The sequence below is a fragment of the Bombus vancouverensis genome, chromosome 9 (genome assembly GCF_051014615.1).
Source record: "Bombus vancouverensis nearcticus chromosome 9, iyBomVanc1_principal, whole genome shotgun sequence".
Classification (NCBI taxonomy): Eukaryota; Metazoa; Arthropoda; class Insecta; order Hymenoptera; family Apidae; genus Bombus; species Bombus vancouverensis.
In genome coordinates this window covers 3785588-3808481 of record NC_134919.1, presented here as the reverse complement: position 1 = coordinate 3808481, position 22894 = coordinate 3785588, and the positions used below count along the sequence as shown (strand labels likewise).

Genomic DNA, 22894 nt, shown 5'->3' with positions numbered 1-22894 from the left:
CATACTCATACTCATACTCATACTCATATATGTGTGCCACTACTACACGGCTAATCTAGTTTACAAAATTACACATATCTCAATGAACCATTTGAACGCTGTTTCCATGTATTGTCACGCTTAAGACATAATAGCTTTCCGATGCAGGTGTAACATTATTGGGTTAACAATGGCAGCTAATCGATCAGTCCGAGCTAAGATAAAACACGAGAAAGAAACAAGTCGAACAAGTCGGCTGTGACAGAGCGAAGGAAGAGAGTGCGGGAAAAAGAATAGAAAGGGTGGGTGAGAAGCGGCAAGCGTACGATAATGGTGTGATCGAGGCCGGGCGAGCATAATCGAAGAAGAAAGAGGAGACAAAAAGGGATGGAAGGGAGACACAGACATCCGCGGAAACGATATTTCAATCTTCATCCCCGGCAAGTTTTTTTTCGCTGTTCAGGGGGCAATCCGCATATCGCGACGAACAGCGGATAGATTTCGTTTTAGGATAGGCCGTCACACAGGATTGGTGCGACGATGGAAGAAGGAGAGAGAGAACAAAGACCTCGAGAATGGTACAGGGTTGATTGTAGCCGGTCGACCAGACCAGAGACAAAATTGCATTTCCCACCACGTATATCTACGAGCCTCGCATCATTTCGTTTAAACAAACCGCGTCCATTCACCGCTGTCAACGACCATCTCTTCTATCTCGGTTTCGTCTTTTTGCCGGCCATCGACCATCGCTGTTCTAGAAAACCGCGAAACTTTCATTTGCCCAATCCGTGCATCCTGACACGGACACTTCGATTACGATTCCGCAAATAACTCTGTCCAACGAAAAATCGGCTACATGTTCCAGCCACTCCCCTAGGCTGCTCAGGGACCGTGATCGCGTCTATGGGTTCGACTCACTCGTTCAGCAAGTAAGGGATCTGATTGACTTAGGATAGCTACATTTCAACCAGGGTAAAAGGAGATGGCATTCCAAAGCTTTATGGGCGATTTAGATTAGACATTTAGAGAATGGTAATGGTACTTTGAAGGACATTAGGGTATTCTAGCTTGTGGAAGAAAGGATATAGGAACGTAGAATTGTAAGATTATGCATAAGTGTGCGTACGACCAGTAAAGGGAATAGTTGGTGGTCGATGCTTCGAGATAGTCGAGGGAAAGCACAGAGGTTAGAATTGATCCCAGATGAGTCGACTACCCTCGAAGCCATTAAGTCGTGGTCATTGTCAACGTAGGCTTGGTCCCAAATAATTGGTGCCTAACGACGTACCTCTTACTGGAATGCATGACATCAGCGTACCTTTAGCGATGCTAAAAGGGGGAAGATATGAGAGTTTAAAAGAATGAGCGATGAGCGTTTCGTGAAACCATCAGAGCGATAAAGAGCAATGACACTGAGGTGGTATTAAACATGTTGTTTATTAAAGAGATGAATGATAAAATTGCGATAGTCAGTGTATATTAAAATCATTTTAAATACAAGTACACAGATCGTAATCGTCGCTCGCTCAGTGGTACTGTATGACTCGCTATACTGGCTCGCTTTTCTGATTCGTTATACTGATTCCTAGCACGTTCGTCTATTTATATCGATTGGTGGTCTTACAAAACGCTCAGATATAATTCCGGTAGACGATTATAAATTACAGCGATAATCTTTTGTCCGGAATTCGTTTACTTTTGAACCTAGCGAGTCAAAACAATGTCGACGCTCCAAGGCACAAGCATATGAGTCACTTTGATTTGAATCTTCCGTTGACTCATGTGCCACTAATTGGCACTTTGTCATCTTGTTAAATACACCTACGTCCTAGAAAATAAAAGCCGAGGGAGAAATGTCTGGCGTATCCGCTTCAACTCTTTAGAAAATATGAAAAGGGAAATAATTGTCGAGCGATTAATAATCGGGGGTAAAAGCTTTCGATCGCACATAGTTCGTCGAAGTTGGAAGATTCGAAAACCAGCGTCGCCGCGTGTTGCCACGTAGCTGGTTCGAAAAACTAATTGCATTCCGATGTAGCTGGTTTTCCAGCGGAGCTAACTAACGTGCCATCATCGAGGCTGGCGCAAAGCTTTTGTCATCCGGCAACTTTTCAGACCGTAATTTTGCCGTAGATTAACCTTCCCAGATCGCGATCCACTTCCTTTTTCCGGGAAACTTTTATCCCAATCATTGGCACGGAACTTGCTCGAAATGAGACGGACATTGCATTTTACTGAATACTTTCGCCCCTCTCATCTCCACTTCGAAATTAAAATTGCAATTATCCTACGTTATTCTTTCCTCTTTCTCTTACCATCCCCATTTTCTTACGTAATTTCCTATCTGCTCCCCTCAATATTTGAACGTTAACTAACCCGTACAGCGCTTTGCATTATATAAAACGAGATGTCCCAAAGTTCGACCTCTTCGATGGAAATTAATCGGTTCGAAACACTCTACCAATATAGTGTCGATCAGACTTCAAAGACAGATCAACGCGAAAAATAAATTTGCGAGTACCCGCTAAATCACGCTGGTGAAAAAAAAAAGACGTGGAAAGCGTCTATGACAAAAGTAGCGCGTCGACATTTAACTCGATAACCGGCGGTAGCATCGATGGCAACGAGAATAATTGTCGCAAGCAATCGATCACCACGGGACGGCGTATCGGATTAAAGCGCTATTAACGGCTGCAACCAGTCGGACACGATCAGTTCGTTGGGTTTTCGAGCGACTCTCCTTCCAGGTCGTCGTACGCAGAGCACCGAATCGATTATTTCGAGGATCCACCCTTTCGCAGAACATCCTGCGGTTCGAGTAACGTCAGATTGAGAGTCATAGGAAGAACGAATCAACGATTTTCCCAGCTTCCCGTTCACCGAGCAATATCATCCTGCCAACGATTGCATATTTCAAGGTCTGCTTGCAATTTCCGGCAATGCGCGACAGGTTACAAAAGTAATTTCTCGGTCTTGTGTCATACCGCTAGTCAGGCAGCTTTGAGGTCGCGCCGCTTCAATCAGAAACTGTAGCCATTCTTTTCTTCCCCCTTTGTTAGAACCCACCGTAATTAGTGCTAAATTGAATATCAACGTTGACAACGTAGTTTCCCGCGTTGTTCGTAGATTAATTCGCGGCTTGATCGTTACGGAACTCATTATAAAAATATTGCAACAATTCTTTCTAAAATAATCAGCTGAAAGAAATTCTTGAGTCGAAGAAGAGCAACGAATTGAAGTTGTTTCGCGTTTGCGCCGATCCGCTGGCTGCTTTCATTACTTTTCTAAGATACATCAACATCGACTATTCCAAGCACGTAGCTAGCAGGATTAACCTCGTCGGTCCTTAATCCAGGATGTATCTCCACGGAGGAGGTTTCTCTCTTACAATTAGGCAGAGGAAATAGCCGCTAAATTCATCATCTCGAGATCGACAAATGTCATTAATTATTTAGAATCGCCTCGTTGTTTCAGCTCGCAGCGACGTTTATGTACTTTGCAAGATTCATCTCTGATATTCCTATTACCCTGAATAGAGCCATGAAATTATGGCTCGTACACGGTCGAGAGATCTTCGATCGTAGCAAAACTTCCAATTCACAAAACAATCCTTTCACAGTGGAATCGCGTCAAGAACAATTTCTCAAACGTCTCGGACAAACAACCAGCGGATAGCGTATTTCAGGATTCACCCTCGATTTCCCACAACTGCTCCAATCTCATATTTTCGAGAATAATTTTCCCCACTCGACCTCTATAAGCTTTCTTATCGGCCCAACCACCCCTTCTACGTTCGTAGCCCGTTTAACACGTCCAGTCCCAGACGCACACTTTACAAAATTAGCTTTGTCAGCCTTTAACCAGGTATGTACAACCGCGCTTGGGGTTCCAAATGCCGAAGATACAAGTGGAACCGTTTCAACCCCTTTCAACTGACCAACAGCAATTGGGATCGACAAGTTTTCACGTCGTCGGATCAGCAGCTCTTTTTTTCTCTCGATTCCTTAACCATCGTCGAACCACTTGGTTTCTTTCTCTTCTGACCGTTTCTTTTTCAAGGAAGACTCAGTTAAAGCGATATTTGTTTCGTGCAGAGAAAAGAGAAGACGCAAGCTTTTTGCCGGTATGTTGGCCAGAGGATAAACGCGTTTTAGACACCTCTTTATAAATCGTTAATTATCCAGAGCTCAAAATTGAATCGGTTTTAAACAATCATGTGTTTGTTGAGACTTAACAGCCCGCTGAATTAACAAACTACTTGTTGAGTGCAACACACCGGCACAGGCAAATTACCATAAACGATTACGCGCCTATTATTCACAAGTATGTAATTGAATTCGTAATTAAAGCGTTGACTGAATTATCGAACAAAACAACAAGAACGCCAGTGTCAGGTGTTTCGAATCGATGCCCGTATATTATAAACTGACCCCGGCTGAAACATCACGGACGATGATTCACCAAAAAGGAAAAATGTCATGAACACGATACGACAGAACGGTATCGAAAGCAATAATTCGATTTGGAATATTATTTCGCAAGCTGTTAGAATTACGAAAAAAGCCATTCTATAACACACCTAGTAATTTTAATAAAAAAATTGATTGAAATCGTCGAACCTCGAATTAGAGACCTCGAGCAATTGTTTCAACTGCAACCAGTCGATGGCATGTTCGTTAACGCTCAACAAACTCGTTTCGTGTTCATCCCGGGAACATTCTGTGCCAAGCATTTTCGAATTGCGACGTTAAAAACATTAACGGCAATTTTAAACGCTTTCGATCGGTCAATTCGAAGAGACTGCCAATTGGGCTGTATACCGCGGCAATTTTTCCTATTTTTTTTTTTTTCGCACAGGCAGTGCGCTATGCGTCACGTAAAAATTACCATTATTTCACATCGACGCGATTAATTCTCATTTACGCGAATCCGGCGTTTCTCTAATCTACATCCATGCCTTTCGACTATTTTAATTCCGATCTGTTTAAAAATTGACCGATCTCATTTGCCGATAGACTTAGTCGCTCTTGAAACTCAATTTTCCGCGGGAAAGACCCTTCACACGGGCGACTTTTCAGCCGGTATCGAACAAAACGCGGTCGTTTAAATCACGAACGGTCCTTATTAAAAAAGACGACGCAAAAGAAGAAAAGGAAGCGAGCAACCGGTCGCATTCATGGGGACGTGCTGCATCTTGGCCGAGCTGGAAATTGCGCGGCTTATTATTTAAAAAACGGATACGAGCCAGCGGATGGGGAAGAAGAGGAAACAAAGGGACGAAGAAGAAAAAAGGGGGCGACGATATCGCATAGAGCGTTCCTTTTACGCGCGAGTCCGCTGAAAGCAGCGCGATACGATTTTCTGTCAGACGCAAAAACAGATAAACCGAAAAGAGAGCAGAACGAAGAACGAAAAGGAAAGAAGTAAAAAAAGAAACGTGACTATAAGATAGTTTCTGTCCCACTGTCTCTGTCCCCCTCTTTGTTACTTCCATTTGCTCGTTTCTCCGAAGGCTAATTTACTTCAAGCATTAACTTACCGAAATGTGTACACGCACGTGGCGAGAACTATTGTACGTGCGATTCATTCGGTTGAAAGTAATTTCTCTTGATAACAAGCTCGCCGGACTGACGCTCGCTTATGAGAATTACAGCTGTACGAGCGGCTCAACCGGAATAAACGCTTACGGTACACTTTTGCTCGGTGATTCGAGGCGTTTGCGACACGATAAAAAGGGACCAGCTGACGCGCTCCAGCGGAATTCTTTCACGCATTGCCACCCCAGGCGGACGAACGTCGTGATATGGCTTCATCGTGCGAAATCGCGTTAACCCTCTTAATATTCCGCGTCCAATTATTATGACTCGTGCGCGTGTCATCGCGAGCTTCCGCTAGGCTGCCTCGTGTTTGCTTTAACGGAAGGAAGTTATTACCAGGACGATAAATTTTCGAGTCTCTGGGAAAAGATTTCACGAGCAACCTATATTGGAACGTGACGATGGTTACGCTTGCAGTACGATGACGAGGAAAGGTCAGGTTCGAGTTTTACAAGGTGCAACGATTAAGCTTCCTCTTCGTTCAGGACCACTCAACGATCGAAAGAACTACCAGCTTCTTTATCACGGAAAACGCATACGAGAGATCCAAAGGTTGTTAGGTTTCATGGCCGAGTTTCCGAAATGTCAAAGGAAATTGAAGTTCCAAAAGATGTTTTACATTCACGTCTTCAAGATATCGATGACGACTCGTCACCTCGAAGAGGTGCGATCTAATTGTAATATGTTGTAAAATCGTCATCACCGGCGACGTTGTACGATGCAATCATCCATAACATTTTTTCTTGCGATGCAATTGAACATCGATTTGATTGACCATTTTCTTTTTGGCTACAATAGCGTTGCGACAGTTTTTTAATCAATAAATGACAGTGTTGAATTTTTCAAAGTGAAATACGACGTATCCCATTGTGATTGAACGTTAGATCGATGCGTTCAATTTCAAAATGAGTTCACTTGCGAAAGCAAGTTTGCATATCGCTTTCACCAATAATAACATGTATAATATCACTTTGAAATGGCCTATATTTATCGAGGTTGAGCACAGAGTTGCCGCGATATCGCCGATCGTCTGCGCACTTGGTATTGAGCAAACTCATAATCGTTCCAACTCGCGGTCCTCAAAGCAACTCTCGAACCTCGATAGTAGAAGAGGAACTTGTTTGACGCAGCCTAAGGCAGTTGGAAGTCTCACGCCACGAATCCTAGCCAGTACTTAATGTTGTTCCATTTGCAACTGCAATAAGTCTTGGAGACACACTTGAGATCCATGCGACTTGTAATTAATCACGCTCTAAATCCTTCAGATATCAACCAATCTATTTTCTTCGACAGATATTTCATTATTTCTATCATTATATCCCACTATATTATAGTTTCGTATGCAATGTTACACGATATTTATTAGTTAGATAAGGGAAAAAGTATTTCGTTGAGTCGTTGGCATTTTTTTTTCAATTTCAATTTCCTTGTTTTTTATTTCATTAATAGCTGCAATATATATTCTGCCTTGTAACTTATAACTTCCTAACTTTTCAGGTCCCTGGTAACTGTGCTTTTATTTCATATATCGTTTATTTTTCCAAACATTACTCTTTCCGCGCATGTTTTTATGGTTATTGCATTTTTATTATCAGATTCTTTACACAGATGAATTTCGGAGTATTTTTACAATTTATAGCAATTGAAAAAAAAAATCCAGAACACGGTTTGTTGGCTTTGAATCTCGAATTTCTAGATAGAAATCGAAGACCCAACTCATTAATGATCTTTTGCTATCATTCAGCGTTATCGTTATTTCTACTGTAAAACAAAGTCGTGCTTCACGCGTGTTTTCCAGTTTAGAAAATTAAACATTCGATAAATATTCACGAGTAGTCAAATTGGAAAATTTCCAACGCCTCTAATGCGAAAATTCTTCCAACTTCGTTTCAGATTAATGGTCGTGGCCGTGTCGTTATTAGGTTCCCGTAATTCACGCGAGATAATTTAGTTCTTAAGTTACATTAGCTGCGCCCGTTTTACATCTGTTCTCTGCTGCTTCTGTCTTCCGTTCGTGGAATCTCAACGGCAAACAAAAGGATCGTATCCATTTCCGCAGATCCTAACTCGTGACATACCCGAAGGGATATATTCTGTGTGCACGCCGACACACCTTACAAGTACTATGTAATTCCGTTGTTTGCCAGTCAACCGAAACTCGTCGCTTTATTTAATTAGAAGCGGCAGAAACGCTTTTACCGTCCACGAAAATGATAAATTGCATTTATTATAGCGCTGCCATCTCTTGTAATCATCATTATCACGTATGTTTTAAACCATTCCATAACTTTTAATCACGCCACTCAAATTGACTGGTTTTACAATTTTATTTTAAAATTCCTACTTCATGTTATATATTTTTTCCGCAATGACGTAATGACTTTCTCAACGATAACTAAAAGAACAATATAATGAATCTTATTTCGTTTTTTATGTATTCAAACTCAAAATAATTTTGTATCAAGGCTACTTATACTTGTCAAAGTGTAAAAGGGTCCTGCAACCTGTTTATCGAACTCCAATTAACCAGTTTCCTCGTTTTCTACAACTTCCCACACGTTTTTTAAATTTTTACTGCGTTTCATTGAATATGACGATATCAGTTATCAAGAAAACCCCGGATCGATCGCTAGATCGCTAGAAACCACACCAGTCAAAGTGACTGATTCAACAATTTCATAAATGTGTCAACCCTCGTTTAGGGATCATGGTCCCAGACGAATTAATAATAGCAAAAATGTACTACACAACATGGAATTCCTTCTGTAAGAAAGTAATAAATCAATAAATATAAAAGTATTCTATTATTAGGTATTTTTTAAAGATCAGTCATTTTGACTAGTTTTGGTAAAAATAGCTTCGTGTTAACTATCGGTAGTTCTAATGTTAATTCACTAAAAAGACACGTAAAAGAAAAATGAATCCATCCTTCTTCGCTTTCTCTTGTTTTTCTTTCACGATTTCTCCCTTCTTTATCGCGCTTACTATAAGAAGTATCAACCGTTCGACCGTGATACGTTAACTTTATTCTGAAACAGTCGTCTCAGTGAAAAAAGAAATAAAAGATTCTTCTTCCTGTACGAAATACTTTGTATGTACTGCGTACATTCCCCATGTTGTACTTATCCATAGTTTGTTTCTACTTCTTGTCCTCGCCCTTTCTTGTGCAAAAAAATCTTGAACCAACCAATCGATATCTCCAGCTTGCATTGTGCATTAGCATTATAAAAACAAGGTGCTTGAAAACTGGATGTCTTTTCTGAAATTCTATCTCTTTATATTCGGCTATGTCTGAATCCACGTTCCAGCCTCCGATCGACAAATCGATCTTCCACACACTCCTCCCTATTAATGTTCCATTACTTTTAATAATTTTCTATCTTTTTTTTATCGTATTTTAGTACTCTGAATCGCTTGGCAAATTATCGTCTAATTATAAAGAATATGCAACGCAACGTACGTTCTAAGGGGTGGAATTCCCTTTGAAGATTTTTAACGAAATCCTTATCACGCTAGAAGTTAACGTACCCAGTAGGGTGGTTAAGATTCGAAAATTTCCATCTCTCTACACGGCAAAGCCGGCAAAAAAGTTCTTGTTCGAATTACATGGGCGGGGCTGAAGCTTCTGAATACCAGCCATCGGCCGCCATCTGCGAACCGTTGGTCGAACAATCTTGGAAACTACAGCGCGAACTGCAATCGTGCCGCGTTCCAGTGCCGAAACAGGATTCTGTGGATTGTCTTTCTCCCTTTGGCATTCCACAGTGCACTCTTGATCGGTGGCTAAACCAAGAAATCAAGTATACATTCGTGAAATAGGGAAGCATTTCTGAAAGTTTGACAAATATTTCATCGATGTCTTTGTCCGAGAGGGGTGAATTTTCTTAAGCACGAGTTGCTCAACAATTCCGGAACAATTTCATAAAATAACTCCCATTTTTTAACATATAAGCCTAGCAACCAACGATTTCATTATGTAAGGACAATTTAAATTCAAAGGATTTTTCTATAAAATCGATCATTTGCAACATGAAGAGGTGGATGTGGTGATCGTTGCGTATTGGCGTCCACGTATGCAGGAGACAGCCGTGAAAAATCACGACACTCCAACGATACTACGCAACAATCGCCTTTTCTGACATCGTTGTATCGCACGTGGCGTGTGCAGCGACGAAATTCGCCAGCGGTGAATTTGCGCGGCCTCTAATCAATGATGCATCTTCGGCCGCGTATGTGCGCGTTTCTAACGATTAACTTCGTCCCAGATATCCAAAGGCCCGCGGCATAGAGAGCAGGTTTCAGCGCGTTATTCGGCTGCGGGTGTTGGCAGACCGACGCCTCCAATGTCGCACACAATAATTATTAATACAAGTCCTGCGTTGAATCTGAAATGCGCTAAACAACGCAGCAGCACAGTCGCATTACGATTTGATGATTTATTTAATATCGGACTGATCTGGTCCGTGTCGTGTATTTGAAATGTTTGAAATGCCCTCCGTCGATGATAAACGCTCGTACAATCCCCACTACGTGTTGCTGCCTGACCCGAGGAGATTTTGCAAATTTACGGAAATGGGCCGGAGATTCTGGGCGAACTGGCACAATGTGGCTGCTCGGATAACTTGGCAAGATAGAGATTGAAATTTAACTTCCATGAAGATATAACGTTAAGATTGGATGATTTAATCTTCTGTTTAGATTCAGTCTTTTATGTTTGCCTGCGGGGTGACTCGTGGCTCTTCCGCACAAAAATGTAGCGGGATCGATGGTTTACGCGTTTGCACATACACGCGAAAAAATCTAGTTACGGCTCGTTAGCAGTATACAATTATTAGCCCGCTGTAAACTTCCACAGTATCCCTCGTTTAACGGGCGTTGGCAATGTGCAGCTTACAAGTCGTTAACTCCCGCCTCGTTTCAGATCTTACGACGTAGCCTTTCGTTTAAAAAATGAAGCAAACGATTCGGACAAACTTTGCTTGATTAACGCGATGCTGCGCGCTTGGTAAAATCTAACTTTCGAGAATCTCTTCTATTATCGTCTCATGAAACATAGCTCGAGTTGGATAAACGATAATTTGCTCTTCCATGAGATTTCGAACCTGACGGATCATATTCGTATTCCTTCCAGACGGTTAGTCACAATGTACATCCTCGTCGTGTGTTACCTCGCGTGGATATCACAAGCTTCAGGGGTGAAAAATATCACGCACGGAGTAACAAGACACCTTAGATCTATTGGGTTTCCGGAAGGCAGCGGCATGGGGGTAAAGTACAGAATAAAAGTCATTCATACTGTTGCATCGTGCAACACTCTACCTGGACCCGGCCATACACCGCGGGCCAGACAGACCTCAGATGTCCGCGCATCCTTACGGCGTACCCTTAATAGCCTTAAGTACCCGTCATAAATCCCAATTTGCTTGCTAAGGCCCTTCAGACCGAACAAATATCCTTTCCTAAAACACTTTCTAAGGAGTATTGTCTACCACGGCTAGACAAGGGAAAGTTGGGTTTTCCCACGTACGATGCTTCCTAATAGCAACTTTCGGGGGCAGCTAAGACCTTTCCTAGTCCACCAAACTTCGTTTAACCAATTAATAACAAATCCGATGGTCCCGTGTGCTAGACACACCCATCCTTAGCTTTCCTCCGCTACAGTATCGTCACCGAACATCACTGATTCTTCAACCTTCCAACATACAACATCCTTCGACCGGGTCTACACCCGAAGATCACTCACTTATAAGTCACTCACTTATCTTATACATACGTACCAGCGTAACTATCTTCTTCACAAAGTTGTTGGAATAAACTGTCATTCACAACTCGTTACATCAGTGTCATATTCAATTAACCACCTCTATTATCCTAATCGTAATAGGGGATCGATCATTTCGTGGCGTCGATTATCTAATCGCAACGGGAATTTACGACACCCGTTGGCGTGTTTTCTCGCGATCGCGTCTCTCCGCGAGTGGTCGAAACACATACTTCATCAACTAATACTACCATTTACCCGTTAATGCGATACTAACATCGTAATTTAATCTGTCACCGAGGAAAAAAATAGCATATCGTGTAGAGATCGTTTCGATCTGATCTATATAAAAATAAATGGTTATCATATAAAAAAAACTCTTACGCGTGCAGATATTCTTCGCCCTCGGAGTACCCATTGATATTCCCGACAAATCGGTGCTATTTTCTCTATACTTCGAAGCGAATTATGCTCTGCCAGGGGAATGGAACTCCACTTACTATTCGAACGAGCCGTATCTTAAGAAGCGAAGTCTGGATCGACGATTGACGTACGAAATTCTTATGAACAAACTGGAAAGGTAAAGAAACTGGTTAAAAATGAAATGTAGAAAAACGAGTCCTGGATGGATTAAATTAAAAGTTATAATATTCTTTATTTTTATAGCTTTGGTTATTCTGGTGAAAATTGTCTACTAAAAATGATCTGTGAGGTTGCTAACTATCCTTTAACTAGTAATGGGGTGCTTGGCGAAGTGCTGCGAATTTTATTTACGTGAGTGCTAAACGTACTTTAATGTAAATACAGTTTCGACAATAACTTTCCAATAAATTAAACAAATTCAAAGTTTTAGAACACGTTTCTGAAAAATCAATAACGTGATCCAATTTTTGTCACAGGCCATCCTCTTCGCAAAATGAAAATCTTCCGAGCGAGATCACCGAGGCCGAGCACGCGAAAGATTGCAATTACCGCTATAAAAAATGCCCTCAAAGTCCATTAGCTTTGATAAGGCGCCATGATCTCGACGATAATAGTTAGAGAAGCCACGATATTAAACGCAATCTTCATAGTACACGGTATAGTTCACGGACAGCAGCCCGATAATGGAGTTTCTAAAAAACACATAAAGATTTTTATACCTCCATAAATAACATTTATCATTATCGAACGATAAACACATCTTTTTGTGTAATAGTATTGCAATATTTATTGAATTGAAAATACATATGTTCCTTCTCGTACTCCATATTCGCATGATTTATTTTCGCTTCGAGGAATATTTCCAAGTTTTTTTTATAAATTAGGAGCTTTAAATCGAAAGTTTCGCATAGCATACTACTATCGCTGCGAGAATAGTATATGCACATAAAGCGATTTGTCTAAATTGACATCAAATATCAACAACAAGAAAATGAAATAAGACTACTTAGAAACTATGGGGAGAAAGGTATCATGGAAACTAGTTCGTTCCGAATTATCGAAAAAGGACATTATACACATTTCGAATAAAGTTCGAACTTCGAGTCGAGAAAGTATCATTAAGAATGTATAGGTCATGTGCGTTCGCAATTTGTTTAAAGTAATTTCATTACGGCGACGTACAAAGTTTCGTAAAATTAACAAAAGTCTTAATTAATAACGGGAAATCTTGTCGCTGTATTCACAATTGTTTTTCACAGTAACAATGTATGGAAAATGATGATCAACAACACAGATTCATGAACATAGAATAATGAACTGGAAAACGGAAATCTAGTCGTCGACGTCGGCATAAATTTTGCTTGCATATTGATTAAATGCATTCTATTCTCTGCTATAATAATTTACCTAAAAATTTTCACCGACAGATCGTAAACGCATTTGTGTTAGCTGGTTTGATCAAATAAAACCTTCGAGTCGATATCTTAAAATGACAGTGGATCTTTTTACAAGGTAATTCTTAAATTAGTTACTCTCTTCTACATTCTTGATCAAAATTGGCAAAGTTCGGTCTTGATCCATCGTTTTTCTATGTTGCAGATAGTGAGACACATTTTCGTATACCAAGAATGTAATCACAGTCGCTGGAGTCACCCTGGTCAGGTTCGCGCTTAGACCCTTGTAAAAGCCTCGCCACCCCTCATACCTGCAATTAACCACCAGCAATACTCTTTCGTTATTTGCTTCTTCTGTTTTCATCATTTATTGCATAGAACTTTCTCAATAGGCTACAATGTACGTTTTCATTCGCATTACAGACCGGTGTACGATTCTTGTCGTGATTCATTAATCAAAGCACCTCTCTGTCCCACTGTTTTTCTTTATCGAAAAGGAAATAACTGTACGCCACGAGAATTATAAGCGATAATCATGTATTGACAACGATTATCGTAAACGTTGCACATACTTTTATTGTTCAACGTCAAAGATAACAGCATTATATAACTCCATTGTATATTTCAATTAATGTTCTTATTCGTTCATCGATAATCAGAATTACTTTTCGACACTTTTGTAACTTAGTTTGATAAAGAATTGTATACAATTGTGTGTAAAATGAAAAAAGTGGGTGAAGGAGTTTCTCAAAATCTAGACAATTCCAATTCTACGTAGTTTATTTCTCATTCAGATGGTTTCACTTTGATAAGTTTAGAGACACATACAACTTCATAAATCATACACAAACGTCCAAAAATCGTACCGCTGATGGTTTAACAAATGATCCGTCTAATTGTAATTACATTCCATGTCTCACGTACACACAACACTCATCTAAACATACACGTAAACACATTGCTCTCTTACATATTGTTCGCGCGTTAACTGTGGTCCTGCCACAGCAATTAATTCATTAGGAAATTTAGTCAAGGAGGAAAAAAATAAGATGATCGCCACAATCATCTAATTCGAAGGAAAATATTTGAACAGCCGATAGAAAGCTGGGATACATTCTCCAGATTCCCAATCGTTCGACAAATATCTTTTTTCTCCATTAAGCTCTACAAACATCATGCATAACCATTAAAAGCTAAATGATCCAACAGCTAGTTTATAATGAGAAACAATTAAATGTTGCTGCCAATGTTTATTAGGTCATTCATAGTCTTTAAATAATGAATCCTAGTCACAATTAGAAATACATATAAATAAATTGAACCTACTATTTTGAAAATTGCAAGGACATTGAATTTTATTGCCATATCATCAGTTGCACTGAGTACCAGACTCTATAAACTTTGCAACATTCGTCTATTGATTTTTCGGAAGGAGGTACATATTCATTCCATACAGAAATATAACATAAATAATAATTAAACTGTAGAGAATTATTACATTCCTACGTATGTTTTCATTTCATTTACTTTTAATCGAAATTTGCTATCAACATTATGACTTGCATTATGACGCGAGGATTTGTAATTGATCTATTTATTTTAACATATTCGCACTAAAAAATTGTTTACTGTAATTTCAGGTGTACGCATGATTTGTTATTTATACAATCATGCGACTTTTGATATTTTCTATCCTTTGTTACATGTTGTACCTTTCGCCAGTTACATTTTTACAATAAAACGAGAAGGTACAAGCTTTTTCTTTGAGTCAATCTTAATGCACTTACAAACAATATTAATTTATGGCAATAAAACTATTAAAATGTAATTTCATCTTAAAAAGAAGATATTAATATACATGATAGATATTATGAACTTTTGAGTGCCAGCCCAAAGAAAAATTCCTAATAAGAAAAATAATTTAATCTTCCGTAGGATTTATAAGTTTCGTTCCTCTTCTCGCGCGTTATAAAAGCAAATAAAATTGTTCTATATGCGCGAAATGTAGAATAAATAAAATATATGCTTGATCTCTATAAATTACTGTATGTTCAAAAAATAAAATTAACAACTGTTTTTGATGTCAAGAAATATCATTTGTTCGCTATGTTCTTAAAGTATTCCATTATTATATGAAACAGTCAACTAGTATATAACATGATCATAATAAGATAACGTTAGAGACTGTTTTTAATTGTTCCAGTAACAAAAAAACTAGTTGATTGGTATTCTTAAAAATAAGTTTAAATAAATTGAAAGTCTATCCCTATAATATGAAGGCATTTAGCATTCAAAAACTTCAATAAAATGCTATTATTAAGAACAATAAAACTATTCCCAATAATATTGTTTGCTACATAAGTTTCTTTTCAAAAAGGAATTCCCAAAAATATTTTCTAAATAATTCGAGTAATTACATTTGTTACATATACTATAGAACTACCTTTTTGAGTTACACTACTGAAATATATGTCTTATTAAACAACATATTAAACGTTAATGAACAACACTTTCTTTAATTCATTGATGCCAATTAAGAACATAAAATAGTTTGGTAAAAGTTGGCACTTCCAGAATAAAACTAATGTACTGCTTTGCCATTTGTATAAAAATATATACGGGAAAAGAATCTTTTTTCTAATAATACTGTTCCAAATGTACCTCTAATGAAAAAAAAGGTAAAAGTTTTAAAATACAACCAACATATGACCGTCTCAAATAATAATTACCTCCAGATTACCTTTGTTGATTTACAAATCATACTTAGGGCTGGGAAAATTCAATATCAAAGCATAATTCTACTTTAGAAAATTATAAAATATTTAAATGAGATTAATATGTTCTTATTTTCTTCTACCTTTAATAATTTTAGATTAGTGTAATCTAAGGAATCAATGAGAGTTTGTAGGCACATTAGAAAATGTTTCATAAATTACTATAATTAAACATATATTTGGTGTAACGTGTAAAAGGTAGGGAGATAAGCCTTTATAAAAACCCTTTATTCCTTCTGACCTCCATATTGATTGAATGCAATGAACGCTGCCATTATAGTTGTGGTGATGATCTTGAAGTCGTGCTCTAACAACTTGATAAGGATAAGTCGAGGCGGCGGCAATTAATTTTGAAACCGCCGCGAAGTTGATATATTCCCATGTGCTCTGTAAATATAAAAATAAAGATAATATTTTTTCAGGATTGTGTTTTAAATGTCAAATCAATTCAACATATATGTATAATTGCACACTAGACTTACCAGTTTGCTGTCAATCGGTACATTCAAGTAATTATTGTACCAATTTTTCAGTTCTTCGTACACCATAAATTGGATAGCACCGTGCGAAACACCAAACATTCCAGGTACAAATCCCTGTAAACATACGTTTTATAAAATTTTATATTATATTTTACTATAGTTTAATGAATACATTTAAAAAGGAGGATCAAATTAAAATCTAATGTTTCCTCTTCACTAAAAGGAAATTCATTTACCCGATACAAGCCTCTGAATCCTTCGGTTCTATATATCTTTTTAATTGCATCTACCATTCCATTGTATCTAAGTGTTTCTGGAAGATGTTTATCGTCCATGTACTGCAAACACAAACGTGTTTTTACTACCCAAAGTGGATTTGTCATAACTAAAGTAAGAATTCCAGCGTCTGCTGCAGCGAACATGTGCAACGATGGTCCTAACGGCTTCCTACTATTTCCACCTTGGATCCACGTTTTAATGGTATTATAGCTAAACAAAAGCAAGTTTCATATATTATTAACAAGGATTACATTAAAATCTTTTCTTATAAAAGTATTTAAATAATTTGAAATTCTTACAAAAAGAAATAGCAACCCCATGCACCGCCAGATCCTAGGACATTTGGCGTTACCCCTCTGTAAAGACCTTTCACTCCCTCAGTCTTAACAATTTGCATTACTGCGCTTTTAAGGCTTTTGTATTGTGGGCCCACGCGTGAGTGACCATCGCTAACTGCAAAAAGAATAGAGTGATGAGTACATCTTGTTTCCAGGATTCCAGGAGGAAGGTACAACTAGACAGAGCATGACGAACTGCTAATACGTAAAATTCTTCTAACTGATACCATTGTCCAGATAACGTTCGCTATTTCTTTTCGTTCAACTCGTGACGATAACGTAAAGAGCAGCCAAATGATAAGCAAAATCTAATTATTTTTTCTCGCATCACGTGTCATAATTTATCTAATGAGCGTATTGCAACTTCAATCTCGTGACATTTTGATATATAATAGAAATCGTATTTTACTCTTAATTGCATTGCACTAGATATTTCGACGAATTCCTTTCCAACAAACAATAATCTATATCGTGTTGAGTTTAATTCACTCGCCACAGACACAAAAAGACGATTCTTCATTATTCTTTGTGTTCAGGAAGATGTTTGTTGCGGTAAATTATCGATGTGTCCACATATTTCTAAACGTATTACACAGCCACCATTGCAACATTGCAAAATACTTTTAAACAGAATAATTAACAAGCCTTTCTACAACATTTACCATTGTATTTTTTCGTGGGAATTAAATTGTCAACAGTTTCTGCAAACATCCTACGCTTGTATGTACTACGCTAATTTTATTTCATACACATATGTATGAAGAGAAATGAAACTTATTCGGAATCACTAAGAAGATGACATTCTCTATTTACGTCTCGACGTGAATTTCCATAATAATATTAGGTTAATAGTTAAAATTAATAATGTTTCGATTAGATTATTAATATGTATAATTAATAATAGAATAATGCATTTTTGCGGTATGTGTACTACTTATTATGAACTTAATTTTTCCTAATTTCAATTACCATCTTTCAGATAAACTTTCTATTCTAGTTTATGAAGTTTCTGGTCTAACGAAATTCATCGTTCAATTTTCAAAAAAAGATAATTATTTATAGGACGATCAAATAGTAACGTTACTTTACACGATATCAGGAAACATACGGAATTAAAAGTAATCTCTCTTTGTCTCAAACGAAATGATCACCTAATTATTTTTAATAAATTTCACGTTTTTAGTATAGTTATTGTGAACCAAATAATTAAATTATCTACTTCATTTCGCCACACGAGACGAAACTTTGATCATGAGAAAAACATTAAAATGTAAATTGTTCGGGCTCACGTGCGTATGACGCAATCTGCGGAATTTCTTGCAATTTGGTGTGTAGCCAACGGATTTTACGACGAAAATACGACAAAGAACGAGTCCTATGAGGACATCATCAGTCTTTTGATGATAGCGAGATAAAAAATTACGATGAAATAAGCTTCTGTTTAAGATCCTATCATTTTAACGCTTCATTATACGCGAAAGTTTCGATTATGCTTAAATAAGTTGCTACTTTCGAATCAAATATGCTACGAAATCTTTTAAAATTCGTTTTATAACGTTAATTAACAGAAATTACGTAGCTACGTTGAAATAAACTCTTTCTTTAAGTTCACATCATATCTTAATACTCCTTCATATAAAAACGTTTCAACTATTCCTAAAAAAGATCTTTGATTCTTGATGTAAACAAAACCGATGAACTAACAGAAATTATATTAGTAAATCGAAATATATTTCTTAATATGCATGATGCAATAAATATTTGAATTACTTTGAGTTCGTCAGACCGAAGTTAAATACGTGGAAAAGCAGAAATACGAAACTATGACCGTTGCTCCTTGTATTAAATATCATTAGCGATAAACTGGTCGATTCCGAGTATGTAATCTTTAAATAATTTGAACATAACAGTATAATGTTAACAATAAATGTCAATACAAGGTAACAAAAAAAATTTTCGGAAAATTCGACTTCTCCTGGGAATTCTTACATTTGAGAAGCAGTATAGTCGTAATGACCGAATAGAAATGTTAATAAGGCACTAACAGTAAGATTCGCAACAACGTGAAACAAAGATATTCTTTAAGTCAATTTAACTACAGGAATGTCTACTTTCCATTCCTAAATGTGGTTGAAAGTTAACCATAACTTTCCATTTCATTTCGAGGTACATCATTCGTGTATTTTAAGATTATTATATAATCTAAATTTTATGTACTACTCTTGCAAATTTTGTTATATTATTCGCATGACAATTAGGCTATACAGGATATCCACCTAACTCGAAACCCGCGCTCACGAGACATAAGAATGGCAACAGTGTAACATGTACGCTTACTACTGCAATCAAATGTCGCTCGCCATCTATGAGCTGTTACTAGAAATAAAATTAGGCGAGGACACAGAGCGGTTTTTGTTGGTTGACGTCGAAGGACTTAAATTTGATGTCACTATAAGGAGAAGATGATCGCTGAGAAAATTAGCTTCGTATTTTCGCTCGATGATTTCATGTCCTTACGTGCTTGAAGCTTCGAAGCAAGCAAACGCACCTGATTTTGATATCTTAAATTATGTCTACCTGAAATGTAATTACAATTCAATTTTTTTTGTCTAAAATTGTATTCAACTGTTTGAACGATCGAATCATAATGAAATTATCATCGCTAACGAATTACAATAAAATTGTTCACTTTCTTGAAGACCCTTTTTATATCTCGTTTGGTAATTTTCTTCTACGTTGTATTTCAAAATTTATGATCGCTATTACCTAATTTTGGATCGTTCTGTTGTGGATATGTCGAATGTAAGAATAGGGAACAAGGAAAGCGATTGAGATATAGTAAGACATTTCACAAAATTCATATTTAGACAGATTATTTCAGAAGAATACAAATAAATTTAACCCTCGTACTGCAGTACCTGGGTCCGTTCGAACTAGTCGGCTAACGACGGAAGTTTATTTTTTTAAACTGATCTGTCTAGGTATGAATTCTATGAAGTATTTTATTGTATCTCAATTGTTTTCCTATTCTTACATCGGAGCAGCGGATTCAATCACAGTAGAACGATCTAAAATCAGGTAAAGCGGCCAATTTATGGAGAATGATTGTTAATAAATTTTAAAGTATGACGCAGAGAATGTTAAATATGTTAAAAATGAAAATTACCAAACAAGATATAAAAGGACTCTCCATATAATAACGTTTATAATAACGTGAAAATTTAATTGTAGTTCGTTAGTACCATAATCTAAGATATCAAAACCGGTTGCACTTACTTGCTTCGAAATTTCAGGAGCACGCAGGGACATGAAATCGTCGAGCGAAAACGCGAAGCTAGTTTTCTCAGTGATAGTCCTGTCCTTATAGTGACATCAAATTTAAAGTCCTTCGGCGACAATCAAATTTCTAATTTCTAATTATACTTCTAGTAACAGCTCGTAGATGACGATCGACATTTTATTGCAGTAGTAAGCGTACATGTTACACTGTTGCCATTCTCATATGTTCTCGCGAGCGCGGATTCTGAGTAAAGTGAATAACCATGTGTACGTATATGTGGTATCGATCATTAGCTAATTTTTACCATAAATGTATCATGAAGATTCACATCAATTAATACAATCTTCAGTTCAGTTAAATACGAAGTCAAAGTAAAATAGCAGAAGTAGTTTAAGTTTTACCGGGAGTTTAGTGAAGTAAGGTAAATTGCAAAGTAAACAATGTACTGTAATTAAAAATATGTAATCACATAACAATACATAAATATATTCGATCATAATTTGTAAATAAAAAGAATTTTATTTAAAGGAATTAAATAACAAAAATCGATGTTAATAAACGTCACTTCCCGTCGCGTGCAACATTCAGTATTTATAATGCAAAGTTAAGGGACATCGTTTGTCTCTGTCTTTAAGCCGGTCAAAAATACTTTTTATTCTTCATAATAACGCCACGTGCTTTTCTTGTTCGACCTTGTCGGCCAAACTGATAGGAGCGTCGACCGTAGACGTCACAGTTTTTTATTATATTCTTTTGAATGTAATTATCGCTACTCAATGTGTTAACGAACCTACACGTTATTTCGAACTACTTCTATATATATGTATATATGTATATAAAATTGGATCGACTATCTACCAACAAAAAATGACTAATATCAGACTTAGTATCTTGCTTCCCGGTTTTCCTCATGACAAGTTTAAATATAGAATGTATTTGCATCAAATTTGCAGAAATTAATATTAGAGAAATTATTCAAGAAATTTTTATCAGATCATTTATTATAGAAATTACTTATGCGACAATACTATTTTAGATTAACAATGTATCATCAATGAATCCATAACAAAGCTTATGTTAGATGGAATATGCGGTATTTTAGAAAACATAAAAATAGAAACATAGGTATTTCGTGAAGAAACATTCGAAAATTAAAATAAAATAAAATTGTCATGGCAAATAGCATCATTTGTTTTGAGAATGATTTCACTTACGAATATAATTATTACAATATTCTCTTCGATTCTCTGTAATTAAACAATTCAACTATCGAGATATTCATTTTACACAACGATTATAACATAAGCCGCATAATGTCAGACTGTGTGAGTCACAGAATAAAAGCAGAACATAGGGGAAAATTTTCTGTTTCTAGCACGTATAAATATACAATATAGCACGTTTACCACGTGCATATATCGAATAAATTGAATTCGTACCCGCCATTTGCATGCACAGCCGTTATGTCGTCAGCAAAGACACACTCGAATTTACTTACCTGCAAATCTGGTCTTGATCAAGTCTAAAGGATGCAACATCAGCGTGGAAACCACGCCACCGGATACACCAGCAACGAGATGTTCGTACTTAAAGTGGCTCAACACGGGCAAAACACGAGCGGTCCCCGGTGAACCACCACTCGACTTTATTGTCGACATTTTACCCGTGTCAAACTGCTCGTCGTTCGTTATCGATCCGTCAGTGGAAAATCCAGTTGCATCCTTTACAACGCTAGCAATATTCGTCTCCACTCTGCGGCATATCTCTTGATCCGCGGCAGGCAGTGCCGTTGCGTTTGCGGTAACGCGAGACACAGCCGAAATCGCTTCTTCGGTTTGATACGTTCTTCCGTCTCGCTTTCTCCTTTTAACTGATTATGTAACGCAAAAGGACGTAACGCGCACCGAACGCAGACTAATGACTGACTCAGCGACTACTGGCGTTGAATACTCTGCGCACCACCTCCCTCTACCTTCAATTACCTCTCTCCAACATGTGCCATCTTTCTGAATAAGAGGAAACAGAAACTCCTGTCGCGGGAAATTCAATTCAAACTATAAACGCGCGCCGTTCTCTACCACCACTTGAAAACGATCATCTTTAACTTTTTTAAGATTACTTAATTACTTTGTACCAGAGAAATCTAAATTGAAACATTATAGCTTTCATCTTTACGTTTCATGAAAAGTCATTCAAATCCTGTATGTATCCTAATCAAAATGTATGTATGTATATCTATCTACAAAATTTCTATGAAAAGTTACGAATTGGTCATTTTATTCATTGTAGTGATAGTTCTAGTATTAATAATATAACTTATAGAACAGTGAAAATGATGAAGGTGGGACATCTGGAAAATATTTGAAAATATTTTTCATTACGTATTTTAGAAAATAAAAAAATACTTTGCTAAAATGTAAATTTATACCTAATTAATGTAAACCTTCTTAAAGATAATAAATTTTGAATTACTTCTATACTGTCAGGCAAATTTCTCAATAAATTAAATTTTAGATAAAATTACAAGTATTGATTAACGAATCTAGCAAAGAAGGTAAGCTAGATAACAGAACGCCCGTTCGATAAC

The 22894-nt window shown here is 37.3% G+C and overlaps 2 protein-coding genes across 3 annotated transcripts; one reads left to right on the top strand and one right to left on the bottom strand.

Annotated features, from left to right (window-relative positions):
- Positions 1–10720: 10720 nt before the first annotated feature.
- On the top strand, positions 10721–12378 carry LOC117161703 (uncharacterized). Its single transcript, XM_033343431.2, has 4 exons — positions 10721–10843; positions 11730–11917; positions 12004–12111; positions 12237–12378. Exons 1-4 carry the CDS (start codon positions 10721–10723, stop codon positions 12376–12378), a joined length of 561 nt encoding a protein of 186 aa, XP_033199322.1.
- Positions 12379–12521: 143 nt separating this feature from the next.
- Positions 12522–22246, bottom strand: LOC117161702 (solute carrier family 25 member 32). Of its 2 annotated transcripts, none has more exons than XM_033343430.2 (6): positions 21806–22246; positions 16989–17142; positions 16647–16899; positions 16411–16524; positions 16170–16315; positions 12522–13465 (listed from the first exon to the last, which is right to left on the bottom strand). In XM_033343430.2, the coding sequence occupies exons 1-6, from the start codon at positions 21963–21965 to the stop codon at positions 13285–13287; spliced, it is 1008 nt and encodes a 335-aa protein (XP_033199321.1). In that variant the 5' UTR covers positions 21966–22246; the 3' UTR covers positions 12522–13284. The 2 variants fall into 2 exon arrangements, with proteins under 2 accessions (XP_033199321.1, XP_076477445.1); XM_076621330.1 differs by lacking the exon at positions 21806–22246 and adding an exon at positions 17690–17753.
- Positions 22247–22894: the final 648 nt, after the last annotated feature.

Coding starts and splice junctions, on each gene's coding strand:
- LOC117161703 (XM_033343431.2), top strand. CDS start 10,721: ATGTACATCCTCGTCGTGTGTTACCTCGCGTGGATATCACAAGCTTCA. Junction 10,844..11,729: donor CGGAAGGCAGCGGCATGGGG/GTAAAGTACAGA, acceptor TTACGCGTGCAG/ATATTCTTCGCCCTCGGAGT. Junction 12,112..12,236: donor GTGCTGCGAATTTTATTTAC/GTGAGTGCTAAA, acceptor TTTTTGTCACAG/GCCATCCTCTTCGCAAAATG.
- LOC117161702 (XM_033343430.2), bottom strand. CDS start 21,965: ATGTCGACAATAAAGTCGAGTGGTGGTTCACCGGGGACCGCTCGTGTT. Junction 17,143..21,805: donor GATCAAGACCAGATTTGCAG/GTAAGTAAATTC, acceptor TTCTTTTTGCAG/TTAGCGATGGTCACTCACGC. Junction 13,466..16,169: donor TGCATTCAATCAATATGGAG/GTCAGAAGGAAT, acceptor GGTTAATTGCAG/GTATGAGGGGTGGCGAGGCT.